At 42.9% G+C, this 14,713-nt stretch overlaps 1 protein-coding gene across 2 annotated transcripts in view; it reads right to left on the bottom strand.

The window, feature by feature from the left end:
• The window catches only part of LOC128693657 (nuclear receptor-binding factor 2), a 70,493-nt gene that overhangs the window by 38,023 nt on the left and 17,757 nt on the right, over positions 1–14,713 (bottom strand). For both annotated transcript variants that reach the window (XM_070091235.1, XM_070091234.1), the window contains exon 2: positions 4,928–5,112. In XM_070091235.1, the coding sequence (XP_069947336.1) occupies positions 4,928–5,112 (185 nt within the window). The remainder of the gene's footprint in view (positions 1–4,927; positions 5,113–14,713) is intronic.

Here is a 14,713-nt window from a genome sequence, read left to right as displayed (position 1 = left end):
CCCGGCTGCCTTACCCCCTTTCATTTTACCTACTGCCTCACGAACTTCCCCCACACTCACAACTGGCTCTTCCTCACTCCTACAAGATGTTATTCCTCCTTGCCCTATACACGAAATCACAGCTTCCCTATCTTCATCAACATTTAACAATTCCCCAAAATATTCCCTCCATCTTCCCAATACCTCTAACTCTCCATTTAATAACTCTCCTCTCCTATTTTTAACTGACAAATCCATTTGTTCTCTAGGCTTCCTTAACTTGTTAATCTCACTCCAAAACTTTTTCTTATTTTCAACAAAATTTGTTGATAACATCTCACCCACTCTCTCATTTGCTCTCTTTTTACAATGCTTTACCACTCTCTTTTTCTCAATATACTCTTCCCTCCTTGCATCACTTCTACTTTGTAAAAACTTCTCATATGCTAACTTTTTCTCCCTTACTACTCTCTTTACATCATCATTCCACCAATCGCTCCTCTTCCCTCCCGCACCCACTTTCCTGTAACCACAAACTTCTGCTGAACACTCTAACACTACATTTTTAAACCTACCCCATACCTCTTCGACCCCATTGCCTATGCTCTCATTAGCCCTTCTATCCTCCAATAGCTGTTTATATCTTACCCTAACTGCCTCCTCTTTTAGTTTATAAACCTTCACCTCTCTCTTCCCTGATGCTTCTATTCTCCTTGTATCCCATCTACCTTTTACTCTCAGTGTAGCTACAACTAAAAAGTGATCTGATATATCTGTGGCCCCTCTATAAACATGTACATCCTGAAGTCTACTCAACAGTCTTTTATCTACCAATACATAATCCAACAAACTACTGTCATTTCACCCTACATCATATCTTGTATACTTATTTATCCTCTTTTTCTTAAAATATGTATTACCTATAACTAAACACCTTTCTACACAAAGTTCAATCAAAGGGCTCCCATTATCATTTACACCTGGCACCCCAAACTTACCTACCACACCCTCTCTAAAAGTTTCTCCTACTTTAGCATTCAGGTCCCTTACCACAATTACTCTCTCACTTGGTTCAAAGGCTCCTATACATTCACGTAACATCTCCCAAAATCTCTCTCTCTCTCCTCTGCATTCCTCTCTTCTCCAGGTGCATACACGCTTATTATGACTCACTTTTTGCATCCAACCTTTACTTTAATCCACATAATTCTTGAATTTACACATTCATATTCTCTTTTCTCCTTCCATAACTGATCCTTCAACATTACTGCTACCCCTTCCTTTGCTCTAACTCTCTCAGAAACTCCAGATTTAATCCCATTTATTCCCCCCCACCGAAACTCCCCTACCCCCTTCAGCTAAATATGCTGAAAAATAAAGAAAAGGCTTACAAAACTGATCCCAAGTATCAGGGACCTTTTCTGTAAAGATAGGCTGAAAGCACTGAATTTGCACTCTGGGAAGGTGCAGAATTTTGGGATGTGCCTCAAATACACAGCATGCTAGTGGCTTTCTTTTGTGTTTAACAATATTTTCTTACATTTTGTATACTGCAGAAAGAAAGTTTTTATTTAACCCTTTCAGGGTCCGTCCCATAGATCTATGGCTTTACGTTCAGGGTCCAAACCGTAGATCTACGCCAAAATTCTAGCGCCGTCAAATTTAGCACGAGAAGGCTGGTAGGCCTGCATCTAAGAGAATGGGTCTGGGTGGTCAGTGTGCACACCATAGAAAAAAATCTATACACCCGCATGGCATTGTGGGAACGCCAGCAAAGTAGCTTTGTTCATTGTGCCTGGCGGCAAGGAAGCTCTCACTCCCCACTCACTCTCCGGGCGAATTCTGGCTCTCCTCTTCACAACTTACAGTTCTAAGACTGATGGAAGTGGAGCTGAAGACAAATTCTATGGTTTTGAACCATATGGTACCATTGTGCCATATGGTACAATGGTACCATATGGTACAATGGTGCCATGTCATACAATGGTATCATATGGTACATTATACCATATTGTACAGGGTACAGGGACCCTAATGGAAATAAGTCTGACTTTTTTGGGTTATCCTAGGTTCTCCAAACATATGCTGCTAAGTATGATATTCTATGTAACTCTGTGTATAACTAAATAAACTTGCTTATGATGCCACATGCACTTGAGTAAGTTTATTCAGGTATACATAAATACAATTACATAGATTATCATACATAGGAGCATACGTATAAAATCCTAGGATAACCCAAAAAAGTCAGGGTGACTTATTTCCATAGTTATCCCTGTATCTGTACCATATGGTGTCCTGTACTGTATGGTACCCTGTACCATACGGTACTCTGCACCATATGGTATCCTGTACCCATATGGTACAGGATACCATATGGTGCAGTGTACCATATGGTACCCTGCACCATATGTTATCCTGTACTGCATGGTACCCTATACCATATAGTACAATGTACCATATGGTAACCTGTAACATGATACCATGTTCCATATGGTCAATAGGTGTTGGTGGCATGAGACACCAGCCAAGACTGAGTGGCGACGCAAGCTAGCTACTGACTCTGCAGTTTCCTAGACAAAGTGCTTTGTCATCCACCTCAAGGAACACGTCAAGATCCTGTACACTTGTAAATATATAATAGAACATTACTAATATATAACATTTTTGCATATTTTTGTTGTAAACAACTATTGTAAACAAAATAAAAATGAAAATATTAATGTGTTTATTGTGTTGAATACAACAGTACCATATGGTACAATGAACCATATGGTATCATTGTACTGTATGGTACAATGTACCATATGGTACCATTTCATATGGTACCATATGGTACCATTACACCATATGGTACAATTGTATCATATGGTACCATTGTACCAAATGGTGCTGTTGTACCATATGGTACCATTGTACTAAATGTTGCCATTGTACCATATGGTACCATTGTATCATATGGTACCATTGTATCATGTGCCATTGTACCATATGGTACAATTGCACCCTATGACACCATTGTACCATATTACCTGGAGAGAGTTTCGGGGGTCAACGCCCCCGCGGCCCGGTCTGTGACCAGGCCTCCTGGTGGATCAGCGCCTGATCAACCAGGCTGTTGCTGCTGGCTGCACGCAAACCAACGTACGAGCCACAGCCCGGCTGATCAGGAACTGACTTTAGGTGCTTGTCCAGTGCCAGCTTGAAGACTGCCAGGGGTCTGTTGGTAATCCCCCTTATGTGTGCTGGGAGGCAGTTGAACAGTCTCGGGCCCCTGACACTTATTGTATGGTCTCTTAACGTGCTAGTGACACCCCTGCTTTTCATTGGGGGGATGGTGCATCGTCTGCCAAGTCTTTTGCTTTCGTAGTGAGTGATTTTCGTGTGCAAGTTCGGTACTAGTCCCTCTAGGATTTTCCAGGTGTATATAATCATGTATCTCTCCCTCCTGCGTTCCAGGGAATACAGGTTTAGAAACCTCAAGCGCTCCCAGTAATTGAGGTGTTTTATCTCCGTTATGCGCGCCGTGAAAGTTCTCTGTACATTTTCTAGGTCGGCAATTTCACCTGCCTTGAAAGGTGCTGTTAGAGTGCAGCAATATTCCAGCCTAGATAGAACAAGTGACCTGAAGAGTGTCATCATATGGTACTATATGGTACCATTGTATCATGTGCCATTGTACCATATGGTACCATTGCACCCTATGGCACCCTTGTACCATATGGTACTATATGGTACCATTGTATTCAACACAATAACCGCACTAATATCTTCATCATTTTGTTTACAATAAACTTGTAAACAAGTTTTGTAAGCAATATAATGATAAACAAATTAGTGCAGTTATTGCATGGAATACAATGAGTGTACACTTATACAATTTACATTATACTGGTCTCACAGGCCACAGATGTTATTAGAAAAAGAAAAAATTAGAAAAGAAAAGAAAAAAGTATAAAAAACGTAAAATAAAAAAATGGGATTTTGTTGAAGTCACTGATGTTGCCGCCACCCGGTGATTTTGGGTCAACTTTTCACCGCTGTATCTCGGTAAGTACTGATCAGAAATTTTTTTTTTGTCTTATTACCTTCACAAAAATATACTCTTTAATTCTGTAAGAAAAAATAATTTTTTTTTTTTTCAAAATTTCTTGGACACTGGAGCACCACTTCAGATTTTGGCCTTGGACCCTGAAGGGGTTAAGTGTACAAATGAAAAACAGAAATAAATAAATAAATGGGACACAAATGAGGTGCTGAAAATTTGCAAAGGTTACAATGCGTAATTACAATTTTGATTTGTTAAGTACAGTGGAACCTCGGCTTTTGTATGCCCTAGTTTGTATGTAAACCTATAGTTATTCTCTGTAAAATGTATTTTTTGTTAAAATTTTTGGGTGTCTGGAATGGATTAACTGGGTTTACATTATTTCTTTTGGGAAATATTGCTTCAGTTTTCATACGATGCAGTTTATCGTCAGACTTTTTCGAACGGATTAATCATGAAAACCGAGGTTCCACTGTACAAAGAAAGCCAGTATCATGCCAGGGCATTTCAGGCAGACTAATCCTAATACGTACTTAAAAACTACTTAAATCTAGACAGGATAAGAGTGGTTAATTTTTAATTATTGGTTATTTTATCGAAGGATAAAGAGCAATGAATTAAAGGTTAATAATGTAGATTCAGTAAAGATATCGGAAAGCACTGGTTGCCAACACAGTTGTAGATATGTGAAACAAGTTCCCAGGTAGCCTCACTGGGGTAAGAACTAGGGTAACTTTAAATATAGGTAGGACAAGAATACGAGTGGGTGTGAGATAGACTTGCCTAGCATGGGCCAATAGTCCTACAGCAGCACTCCTTCATTCTTATGTTTTTATATGGCATAAATGGGTTAATTTTGCTCTATAAAGAAAAAAGGTTTATTGGACTTCAATGACTTACTTAAGTAACTCCTGTTGACGAATATGAAAGCAGTGTTGTAAGATTATACTCTGCCGAGCCAGTGGAGTAACTGTTAAACTGAGAGCTTTAGTAAGCAACTCAGCTGCACGACCATGACACGCAGCTGCTTCTTCCAATCTTCCACTGCGTCGACAGGATTCAGCACAACGCTGCTCTCGGTGTGCCTGATAATTTAAAAAATAAATCTTCCATGCAAAGATCAACTGCAAAACTGCTCAACAAGTGATCCCTTGATCACCTCTCACCATGCATTTTATTGCTCTAAGGAGCTTAATGTCGTAGTAAGTGTAAGTGGCCAGGCACGATGCCATACCTCCCACACGACTTTCTACAAACAAGTACTTTTCACCTCTTACCCTACATTAAGACTACAAATATTTTAAGGTAAGTAATGTGTGTACTGTATATGCATTTTATCCCTCTAGGGAGCTTTAAGCATCATAGTATAGTACGTGTGGGTGGAGTGGCCAGGAGAGCTACCACACCTGACTTCTTAAGGTAAATATTCCTCACCTTTTGCCCTACATTAAGACTACAAATATTTTGAAGTAAATAATAAGTGTACTTTGTGTGCATATTGCTTTTTAATGCCTAGTTCTATTCCTAACTTAATATATATTAGTGTAAACTTATCTGGCATTTATATGCATTTATAAATGGAAAAAATGGAGTTCTGCTTTCTTCAGAAGTCTGCTTTCCGGCAGTAGCCTGGAACCTAACCTGCGGAATAAGTGGGGCCCTACTGTAATTCATGAAGGTCTAATGTATAAAAAAAAATAAAAAAAACAGACAAATAAGGAAAGAAATGACTGTTTTAGCAAAAATCTGTCAATTGAGTTTCAATTAAGTAGATGTAGACTGCTTAATCAAACAACTACTGGACACAGACAAACACCCAATAAAACACAGTCCACTGTATTGGATTACTGGACATACTATTTATTTTTTATTTGGACATGATACATAGTTGTTCAAGGAAATATAGTGGTTGGTGTACATGCCAAAAGCCCCGTTGTATGCAGAGCATTATGGGCAGGCTTAAAATTAACTTAAGATTAACTAAGCAATTATATATTAAGTTGTAAAACTTACAGTAAACAAATTACAACATGAAGTACAAATGAGTATTTCAAATAAGAAGCATTATAGTTGTATAAATATGTAGCATAACAAAGTATAACAAAATGATCAATATACTATATGAAGTCATACAATTTATTAATCCGATCAAATCGAATAAAATAAATGATTTGTAGTGCAGAAACAGGTCATATGGTCATTTGATGAGTTACTGTATATTCAAGAGAATGGAGTATTCTATTGGGTAATGTAATTACAAAAAACATAGTTTGATAAGGTCACAGGTTATACATTTATGAGATACAGTTATTCAGTATTTATTTAGTTGTGGGTAAGTGGTTTTTAAGGAGAGTCTTGAATTGATAAACAGTGTTTCTATTATATTCACAGGTAATGAATTCCAGATTTTTGGACCTTTTATGTGCATTGAGTTTTTACATAGTGCGAGATGGACACGAGGAACATCAAAGAGTGATGTGCCTTGTGTTATGGTCATGTGTTCTTTTGAGGTTGGTAAGGAAAAGTTTGAGGGGAGGGTTTATATCCGAGTTTAGTGTTCTATGTATGTAGCAGGCACAATAAGAAGTATGGATGTTTTGTACGGTGAGTAAGTTTAGAGTTTTGAATACTGGTGGAGTATGCTGCCTGGAGTGGGAATTTATCATCATTCTGACTGCAGCCTTTTGTTGGGTAACTAATGGTCTGAGATACATCCTTACATCTATACATCCTTGGTTAGGCCTCATTTAGATTATGCTGCACAGTTTTGGTCACTGTATTACAGAATGGATATAAATGCTCTGGAAAATGTACAAAGGAGGATGACAAAGTTGATCCCATGTATCAGAAACCTTCCCTATGAGGATAGACTAAGGGCCCTGAATCTGCACTCTCTAGAAAGACATAGAATTAGGGGGGATATGATTGAGGTGTATAAATGGAAGACAGGAATAAATAAAGGGGATGTAAATAGTGTGCTGAAAATATCTAGCCTAGACAGGACTCGCAGCAATGGTTTTAAGTTGGAAAAATTCAGATTCAGGAAGGATATAGGAAAGTAATGGTTTGGTAATAGAGTTGTGGATGAGTGGAACAAACTCCCAAGTACAGTGATAGAGGCCAGAACGTTGTGTAGCTTTAAAAATAGGTTGAATAAATACATGAGTGGATGTGGGTGGGTGTGAGTTGGACCTGATAGCTTGTGCTACCAGGTCGGTTGCCGTGTTCCTCCCTTAAGTCAATGTGACCTGATCTGACTGGGTTGGGTGCATTTGCTTAAGCCGGTAGGAGACTTGGACCTGCCTCACATGGGCCAGTAGGCCTGCTGCAGTGTTCCTTCGTTCTTATGTTCTTGTGATTTATTGTTGTTGAGCCCCATGCACAAATTCCACAGGTGAGATAGGGGTAAATGAGTGAATGATATAGGGCCAGGAGAGCTGATTGTGGAACAAAGTACCGTACCTTCGATAGTATGCCTATGGTCTTGGAGATTTTCTTGGATATTTGTTGCACGTGTTTGAAATTTGAGTCTATTATCAAGGTGGACTCCTAAGAATTTTCCCTCTGTGAGCTTTATATTATTATTATTATAATCAAAAAAGAAGCGCTAAGCCACAAGGGCTATACAGCGCTGCAGGGCAGGAAGGAAGCAAGGGCATCAGGTGGCAAAAGGGAGGTGGATGAGTAATAGGTTATGGATAACAGCAGAGCAGTGGATGGTGAAAGGGTAAAGGGCAGCAAGAGACTGAGCTAGAAAGGGCTGAGGGGAGTGCGTAAGGTATCATCATCAGAGTTTGTGGAGTAAATCAGTCGTTGTCAAGAAGTCAATGAGAGAGTCAGGATTAAAGGAGGGTCCATCAGCAAGAAGGGAAGGTAAAGAGAGAGTAGTAGAACGAAGACGGTGTTGGAGGTAAATTCTGCGTGCTCATTGATAAAGAGGGAAGTCTAACAGAATGTGGCTAATCGATACTGGAACTTGACACTGCTCACAGAGAGGTACAGGGTGCCTCTCCATGAGATACCCATGAGTAAGACGAGTGTGGCCAATGCAAAGACGGGAGAGAGTGGTCTCCCAACCACGGCACTGATGACAAGAAGACGGCCAGTAACCTATGCTCGGTTTAATAGAATGAAGTTTGTTACCAAGCAGAGTTGACCAACGTTGTTGCCAACGGGCGCGAAGGTGGGCAGCTATTGTAGCAAAATAGTCCAGAAATGGAACACCTCTATAGGAAATTGGTAGGTCATGTACTGCTGACCGCGCAGCAGTGTCTGCCTGTTCATTGCCCTGTACGTCGACATGACCAGGGACCGAACAAAAAATAATATCTTTATGCTTCGTAGAGATACGGCGTAGCCAAAGTTGGATACGGAGAACTAGGGGGTGAGATGTATCAAATTTTCGTATAGCCTGTAGAGCACTAAGGGAGTCTGAGACTACCACAAATGATGACACAGGCAAAGATGCGATACGAATAAGTGCTGCAAGAATGGCATACAGTTCAGCAGTAAAAATGCTAGCCGAAGATAGTAAATGCCCCCGCACGACGCTGTCCGGAAACTGCTGCGAATCCGACGCCGTCTGAAGACTTAGAGCCATCTGTGTACACAGCAGTGGCATGAGAATGGGAGTGGAAGTGATCAAGAAAAAGAAGGCGGGAAGCCACCGTAGGCAGTTGAGCTTTCGAGCAAGGGAGTGAGAAAGAACAGACCCGAACAGCTGGAACTTCCCAGGGGGATAGGGAAAAGTGAGATGCTACATGAACATATAAAGGTGGTAACTGAAGGGAAGACAAGAGTGAATGTAGGCGAAGAGAAAAGGGACGGAGCAAACAGGGGCGGCGAACGAATAAAGAATGTCTACTAATATCGGTGACCATTCTATAAATGGAAGGATTGTGGAGATCGTGAGAGCGTACATAGTAGCGAAGGCAATGGGCATCACGGTGATCAGACAAGGATGGAACATTCGCTTCTGCATAGAGGCTCTCAACAGGGGAAGAGCGAAAAGCACCAAGGCACAAACGTAATCCTTGGTGATGGATAGAGTTAAGGCTAGAGAGAGTAGCAGGAGAGGCCGCGGAATAAATCTGGTCACCATAATCAAGTTTCGATAAAACGAGGGCTGAATGTAGGCGAAGCAGAGTTCGATGATCAGCTCCCCAGGAAAGATGAGCAAGGGTTTTAAGAAGGTTTAGCCGGCTGTGACAAGTTGCCTTCAGAGAGGTAATGTGAGGTTTCCAGGATAACCGACGGTCAAAGAGAAGGCCTAGAAACCTGACTGTATCACGTTTGGGGATACGGGAGCCATAGAGATACATGTACAAAGGATGATCGAAGATAACAGAGCGTCTAGTGAAAGTAATTTGGTGAGTTTTGGTACTTGAAAATTTAAACCCATGCGTGGTGGCCCAAGTGGAAACACGGTCGACCGCATGCTGGAGAGAAACTGCAATAAGATGACAGTCAGCGCCTGCACAAGCAATAGCGAAGTCATCAACATAGAGTGATGACCAAATATTGGGTGGAAGAACAGAGGCCAAATCATTTATAGCAAGGAGAAAAAGTGTTGGGCTTAGAACACATCCCTGAGGGACACCTTCAGCTTGGACGAAGTCCGGGGAGAGCACATTATTGACTCGAACACGGAAATGTCTGTCAGTTAAAAAGTTCTTAAGGAAGGATGGTAGATTGCCTCGGAGGCCTAAGGAATGGGCCTGGGCCAAAATATTATACCTCCAAGTTGTGTCATATGCCTTCTCAAGGTCAAAAAATATGGCAATAACTGAGTGATTATTCGCAAAGGCATTACGAACATACATATCCAAGCGTAGTAAAGGGTCTATGGTAGAACGACCCTTACGAAAGCCATATTGACTAGCGGAGAGACTGTTGTGTGTCTCTAAGTACCACATTAAACGTTGATTTACGAGACGTTCCATCACTTTGCAAACTGCACTAGTAAGAGCGATGGGACGATAGTGGGAGGCATCATGTCCTGTAGTACCCGGTTTGCGGAAAGGGAGAACAATGGCAGATTTCCACAGCTGGGGAAGAACTCCTTGTGCCCAAGTAAGATTGAAGAGGTGTAAGAGGACTACAAGGGCTGACTGATGTAAATGTTGTAACATACGAATATGAATGTCGTCAGGCCCAGCTGCCGATGATCGGCAAGCTGAGAGAGTTGCCTCTAGTTCTTGAAGTGTAAAAGGCACATTATACTGTTCTTCCCTGAGAGAGGAAAAGTCCAAGGGTACTAACTCTCTGGCAGACTTTGAGGAAAGAAACGAGGGGCATAGATGGAGCCCTCGGGAAATACGGACCAGATGTGTGCCAAGTTCAATGGCAACGTCGAGAGGGTTTGCTACATCAACACCAGCGACCCGTAGAACAGGAGCCGGGTCAGGAGAGTATTTACCACTCATTTCCTCACTTTTTTCCAGACTGCACTCATAGAAGAAGCAGAGGTGATGGTGGAAACATAGTCTCGCCAACAAGTGCGTTTAGCTTCACGGATGACATGGCGAGCGATCGCACGCTTCTGCTTAAAATCAAGAAGTCTCTCAGCGGTTCTATTGTACCGGTACCTGCCCCATGCAGCGCGTTTCAAACGTACTGCACGAGCACAAGCAGGAGACCACCAAGGCACGCATTTCTGAGAATGCCTGCCTGAGGTTTGGGGTATAGAATGAGAAGCTGCGGTATAAACTGACGTTGAGAAGAGGTGTAGGAGCTCATCGATGGAGGATGAAGAAGGAACCTCACTAAAAGCAGTGAGGTGTGAGTAAAGATCCCAATTTGCCCGATCAAATTGCCAGCGAGGGCTACGGAAAGGTGGTGAATAGGAAGAAGAAGTAAGAATGATTGGAAAATGATCGCTGTCATGTAAGTCCGGTAGAACAGACCAGGTGAAGTCTAGTGCAGTGGAGGAAGAGCAGACTGATAGATCGATGCAAGAGAGAGTATGAGTACGAGGATCAAAATGGGTGGGAGTACCCGTATTTAAAACATGCAGGGGGTGAGAGGCGAGAAAAGCCTCCAACTGGATGCCACGTGAGTCACAATGAGACCCCCCCCCCAGAGGAAATGGTGGGCATTAAAATCACCAAGTAACAGAAGTGGTGGTGGTAAGGATGAAACAAGAAAGGCAAAGTCTGGGATAGAAAATGCTCGAGAAGGAGAGAGATATAAAGAACATATTGTAAACCACTTATTCAAGTGGATACGGGCTGCAGTGTAATGCAGCGAGGTATGGACAAATAGTTGACAGTACGGAATATCATTGCGTAGAAGGGCACTTTCATTAAAGGTCCCATCTGAGAAAGGATCCGAAGAATACAATAAATTATAGCCTGAGATAGGTTGGAAAAGAGCCGAGTGTAATTTTGGTTCTTGTAAGCAAGCACCAACACGGGAAAACCTGGAAAGCAACATCTGAAGCTCACCCCGATTACCCCTGAGGCCGCGGATATTCCACTGTAAATAGGCCATGATTGGCGATGAAGAAAATACCAGGAATCTGTAGGTAAAGGCACCTACGGACTAGAGGGGTTAGAAAAGTCAACGTGTGGGGGCATTGGAAGACGTTCAAGCAGCGAAGGAACGGAGCGTTGCGAAGAATGGGGTTGTGAAGATGGAGGAGAGGGAAGAGAAGGAACAGGAAGTGAATCAGTGTCCATTGAAGGTTTAGTCTCGGCAATATATTCTGAAATGGCTTCAAGTGTTTCTGAATTCAAAGATGTATGGGAGACCATATTGGAGATAGAAGGAGGAGGGTGAGTAAAGATTGGGACAGTAATGGACTGAACCAAAGTAGAGGGGGAGGGAAGAGTGTAAGGGACTGGAGATGACGTGTGGGGGGGGGGGGGGACAGAAGAGGCAGAAACCTGGGAGGTGGCAGAAGAGGGAGAAACTTGGGAGGGGACGGGGGTGGAAGGCATAGTACGAGGAGGAGGGTGAATCTCCACACTTGTAATAGAGCCAGAGAGAGGGGAAGAACTAGGTACAGAGACTGGAAAGGTAAAGTGTGGAGGTGGAAGAAGGGAAGGAAGGGGCAAAGAAGATTTGAGCAATGTGGATTTTTTGGATTTCTGAGAAGTAGAGGGGCGATTGGTATTAGGTGTCGTACGAGGTCTTGTCGATACTGGGGCTTGTGAGGAAGGACGCGAAGATTTGAGAACAGACTGAGTTGTAGTCGGGACGTCAGAGCCAAGGACAGCAAAAGGATTAGATGCCGGAGTGGCTATGGGAGGGGTAACAACAGAGGAGGCTGCAGAAGATGGGACCCCAGAAGTGGGGGGATGTTTGGAAACACGAGAATAAGAAACACGGGGTAGTCTCCCTTGGAGGCGGAGATGAGTAACTGCCATAGCATAAGGGAGACCTTCTGCCTCTTTGAGGCAACGGATTTCACGTTCATTTAAGTAGACCTGGCAACGGCAGGAGTACGAAGGGTGAGCTTCATTACAATTAAGGCAAGATGGAGGTTGACTGCAAGATGTATTAGAACGGTCGTCGGCACCACAGACTGGGCATTCGGCCATAGATCTGCAATATTTCGCTGGGTGACCAAAACGCCAGCAATTTCTACATTGTTGCGGTGTAGGTATCACCTTTCGAACTTGTAACCGATGTCCCGAGACATATACAGAGGACGGGAGTTCTCGGCTGTCAAAAGTTAAACGAGCCATATTGCAAGGGTAACGTCTCCGCCCCCGGGCAGGAAGGACATAAGTGTCTACTTTGAGGATTGGGAGATCCTGGAGTTCCAGCTGTTCAAGAATGTCATTGCCACATGATTGGAAATTCTGTTGGACTATGGTATGGGGCAGAATGACAGTACCACTACAAGAATTGAGAGAAAGATGTTTTTCAATAGTGATAGGAGTAGTATCGATATTCGAAAGGAGAGAAAGATCATGAGCTTGGGTAGCATTCTGGACAGTGACGATGCGCGTACCGCTTTTGAGAGCATGAAATGAAATATCTCTACCAACATGACGCAGGAGTGCTTTGCCAATACTATGGTCAGAAAGGTAGGCAGAAGAAGAAGTCGGTCTTAAAGTAAAGAATTTAGTCCATTGTGTGGTCCGAAACTGAGCGTGGAGAGGGAGTGCTTGACGTGTCGGTTTTTTCCGAGTAGAATGGGAAGGTAACAAAGGAGCATCATCAGGAGATTGGCATTGGCATTTAGGAGTAGGACCGGAGTTGGTCCGGCGTGAAATGGGCAGGCGATTCGAAAATTGCCGTACCGTAGAGGGAGAATCTGGAAGCATAGTCAAAGGAGAGCGGAGTTCAGACAAATCGAAGGAGTCAGTCGAAGCCCCGGTACCTGAAGCGAGTGAGGAAACAGCACCAGCAAGAGGTACAGGGGTATCAGGAGTGTCCGAAGAGTTGTCTAAACACAAGGCAGGGTCAGAATGGAGTGCGGTATCAAGAAGGGGCCCGGGGGTAGTGGATTCATGGATTGGGTTCTCCATGGTTAGGTTACTCCTTTGCTTTTTGTTTTTAAGGAAAAAAAAGAAAGAAGAAATGAAAATAAAAATAAAAAAAAGAATAAAAAAAGGGGGGAGCAGGGAGGAATAGTTCCCAGGAGGAATGAAAGGGCTGGAAATCTCCCTCCGCACCCAAGAGGACCTCAGCACCGCTAGTAGCGCAGATGCAGCATGGAACCCGTGCCATACCCTACCCTTCATGCCAGTAAACCAGCAATCCGGGATAGCAACCTCACATCTGCCGAGCTACCTCGGTGGACAAAAGAGAGGGCGGCCGGATATCTGCCACAAAGCATACCTCCTTCGGCCACCACCCCCGGAATCCGAAAGGTGGCTTCCAGAGATACACCCGTCGCCCGAAAGACACCCAAAGCTACTCCGGGATACTGGAGAGGGATCGGGACATCCCCAGGCGATCCAGATTCCACGGCAAACTACGCCACCGCCAAGAACCTCAACGGAATGGGATGGACCCCGGTGTCCTTTCCCCTACCTAGGAACTAGCGCGCCTGTGGGAGAAATCCCAAAGGCCAAAAAGAGGAAGGGCAAAAGGGAGGGGTGGGGAGGAGGAGGAGGAATGGAAAAAGGGGAGGATGGGAAGGATGGGATAGGGGAGGGGAGAATGGGGGGTAATTAGGTTCGGTCTGAAGATGAAGACCGACAGGTCTAATTCCTCAGACCAAGAGCCTCTTCACCACGCCAAGGAGCCCCCCTTGAAGAGGAGCTTTATGATAGGTGATCCATTTATCATTATGTTAAGAGGAACATCTGTAGTTCTGTTCCCAAACTGAATGAAGTAGGTTTTGTCAATATTGAGAGTAAGTTTGTTAACCCTTAAACTGCCCAAACAGATCTACGTTCACATGTGTAGTGCTCCAAAAGTATATTTAGGTTTTTTTTTACATATTTTCAAATACATGTATAACAAAAAAAAATGTAGAACAAAGTTTTTTTACACAATTTCAAATGTAAAAAAAAAAAAGGTCTACTTTTTTTACATACTTTAAAATTTTGAAAAAATGTAGATCTATGTTTGGACAGTTTAAGGGTTAATCATCATCCAGGTAGATATTTTCTGTAATTCGGTATTTACAGTATTGGCTAGCATGACTGGGCTTGGGTGAGAGAAGACGTATGTAGTGTCATCTGCAAATAGTGTGGGTTTGAGAAGTTGCAATGCATTTGGCAGGTT

This window comes from Cherax quadricarinatus, chromosome 34 (genome assembly GCF_038502225.1).
Source record: "Cherax quadricarinatus isolate ZL_2023a chromosome 34, ASM3850222v1, whole genome shotgun sequence".
Taxonomy (NCBI): Eukaryota; Metazoa; Arthropoda; class Malacostraca; order Decapoda; family Parastacidae; genus Cherax; species Cherax quadricarinatus.
The sequence above is the reverse complement of the archived record's forward strand: the minus strand, read 5'-3'. Positions and strand labels throughout refer to the sequence as shown.